This window comes from Triticum aestivum, unplaced genomic scaffold (assembly GCF_018294505.1).
Source record: "Triticum aestivum cultivar Chinese Spring unplaced genomic scaffold, IWGSC CS RefSeq v2.1 scaffold152106, whole genome shotgun sequence".
In the NCBI taxonomy this organism is placed as follows: domain Eukaryota; kingdom Viridiplantae; phylum Streptophyta; class Magnoliopsida; order Poales; family Poaceae; genus Triticum; species Triticum aestivum.
The window spans coordinates 1-2,484 of NW_025246717.1; the positions used below are offsets into that span (position 1 = coordinate 1).

At 40.2% G+C, this 2,484-nt stretch overlaps 1 protein-coding gene across 1 annotated transcript; it reads left to right on the plus strand.

Moving 5' to 3' along the window:
* Positions 1–358: 358 nt before the first annotated feature.
* LOC123177153 (caffeic acid 3-O-methyltransferase-like) lies at positions 359–1,188 on the plus strand (the record flags this gene model as incomplete). Its single annotated transcript, XM_044591056.1, has 1 exon — positions 359–1,188. A coding segment is annotated over one exon (673 nt), but the record flags the coding sequence as incomplete, so codon positions are not given.
* Between the last annotated feature and the right edge of the window lie 1,296 nt (positions 1,189–2,484).

Sequence of the window (2,484 nt, forward strand, 5' to 3'; positions counted from 1 at the left end):
CAAGAGTTAAGGGACGAAAAGTATACTTTTCTCATAATATAATAATAGATAGTTTCTTAAATCAACATGTTATATATACCTTCTCAGGCAGTTATGACTTCCGACTTTAGTTCTGATAGTTTAGTCTGGCTTGTGATCCTGCGCCAACAGTATCTATTCAATTATAGATTTATCCACCAACTGCCAATTAGTCGATGCAAAACTTGAAACTTCGACCAATGTCCAAGTACTAACTAGAAGTACTGAAAAAAATGTTTTTCTTGATGAATTTGCTTGTAAAGTTGGAAGTTGAACAACTGCATGCCACCATTACTCCACTATCAGTAAACTAAACTAGAAGCTCGTAACTAATTTGCAGGTACCATTTGAAGGACGCAGTCCTTGATGGTGGCCTCCCGTTCCAAAGAGCATACGGGATGACGTTGTTCGTGTACAACAGCACGAACATGCACGTTAACAGCATGTTCAACGAGGCCATGAAGAACCATTCAACCATCATCACCAAGAAGCTCCTTGAGTTCTACATGGGCTTTGACAGTGTGGGCACCCTTGTTGATGTCGCCGGTGGTGTGGGTGCAACCATCCACACCATCACCTCCAAGTACCCGCACATCAAGGGGGTCAACTTTGACTTGCCCCACGTTATCTCTGATGCGCCGTCCTTCCCTGGTGTGGAGCATGTCGGGGGTGACATGTTCGAGAAGGTGCCCTCCGGCGATGCCATCCTCCTAAAGTGGATCCTTCATGACTGGACTGACAAGCATTGCACGAATCTACTAAGGAACTGCTTTGATGCACTCCCTGCTCACGGCAAGGTCATCGTCATGGAAGGCATCTTGCCGTTGAAACCAGACTCAACATCCAGGGGGCAGCTGATGTTCTTAGGTGACATGATCATGCTCATGCACACCCCAGGTGGCAAGGAGAGGCAACAAAGGGAGTTCGAGGAGCTTGCAAGGGGTGCAGGGTTCACCGGTGTCAAGACCACTCACATCTACGGCAATGCGTGGGTCATTGAATTCATCAAATAAATTTCAGTATTAGCTTCTAGTTGTTGCTCCTAAAATCCACAAATGACTTTCGAGTTTCCATCGTGTTTACTTAATTTTGAATCATTAACATATTTTACGTACATAATAAAGGATTTGGTACTTAAGTTGTGCGAGAAATTGCTATTTCTATGTTGAGTAAATTTGGCAATGTTAAGCCTAGGAACTTGTGTGCAGGCTTACGCATATAGAGCACATCAAGCATGTTTATTTTGTTTTTTGTTGTTGAACTGTGTTGTGTTGTGCTATGTTTAGTTTACCCAAATACTTAAAAGTGTCGTTGCACTTTTTGTAAAAGCCGAGGACACGCACTGTAGTCGTCAATCGCGTGATGCGGAAAAAATGCATGGTAATTTGACCCCACCCGTTGGCAAAAGGGGATGCAAAGCAAGTACATTTAATGCAACACGTTCACATACTGTGTAAATCAAGATCTCTTATATGCATTAAATTTCATTTTGTAAAACTTTGAAAAGCTATAACTTTTGAAGGGAACGTCGAAATTGTAATCCATTTTCGTAGCTAGGTTTCTCGCGAGGAGTTCTTCAAAAGAGATCCCGTGAGGGTAGATTTCGACAAACTTTTAGTGCTACATGTGCAGACTTCCTATTTGTTCTCTTACCATAACCGTCAATTAGCCCGAGGCCCTCCTAAGTTGACTACTTTGACTGTCAAGTAATCGCACTATGACTCTCCAATTGGCTAACATTGTCCTCAGTTGCTTACTATGAACCAATAGTATTGTAATAATATCCTAATTTGTACTGCAATAGGTTTTTATGTAGTACGCAAATTAGAAATTATGATAGGCAATTTTCATAGTAGAGTAGGCAACTGAGCATCTGTGGTAAGTAAGTTCGTAGTGGTATAAATAGTACTCCTTCCGTTTCAAAATAAGTGACTCGACTTTGTACTAACTTTGAAGGAATAGTACACTAGGCATAGTAGGCATCACAGGTAAGATGCAGATGTGTTGCTTGTAGTAGTTTATAAGTTGGTTTACCATGATTGATAAGTTACATACATTGGAAACTAAGTTGTAATAGTTTAGTTGCCTACCATACTATGAAAGTTTCCCAGTGTAGTGTGAAATTTGCATATCATAATTCCTAATTTGTCTACCTCGGAAAACTAATTTCTATACTCGCTAGATATGTTAGCAACTTAGAACTGAAGCTACTCAACTTTGTAGTTATGGTAACCCAACTTATAAGGACTCCCCGCTGATAGACAATCATATTAGGCAAACTAATAATAAGTTGTTTCTCTACAGCATTAAAGTTGCCTATGTGGCCGTCCAATTTGTTCATGAAAATTTTAGTCAAACATACTCATATGGAGTCTAGTTTTGAAGAGATCATCCCAAGGAACTTAGGAATGAACACGAAATTTGATTTCAATGCTCGGTTCAAAAGGTAAAACATAAAAAAATGCA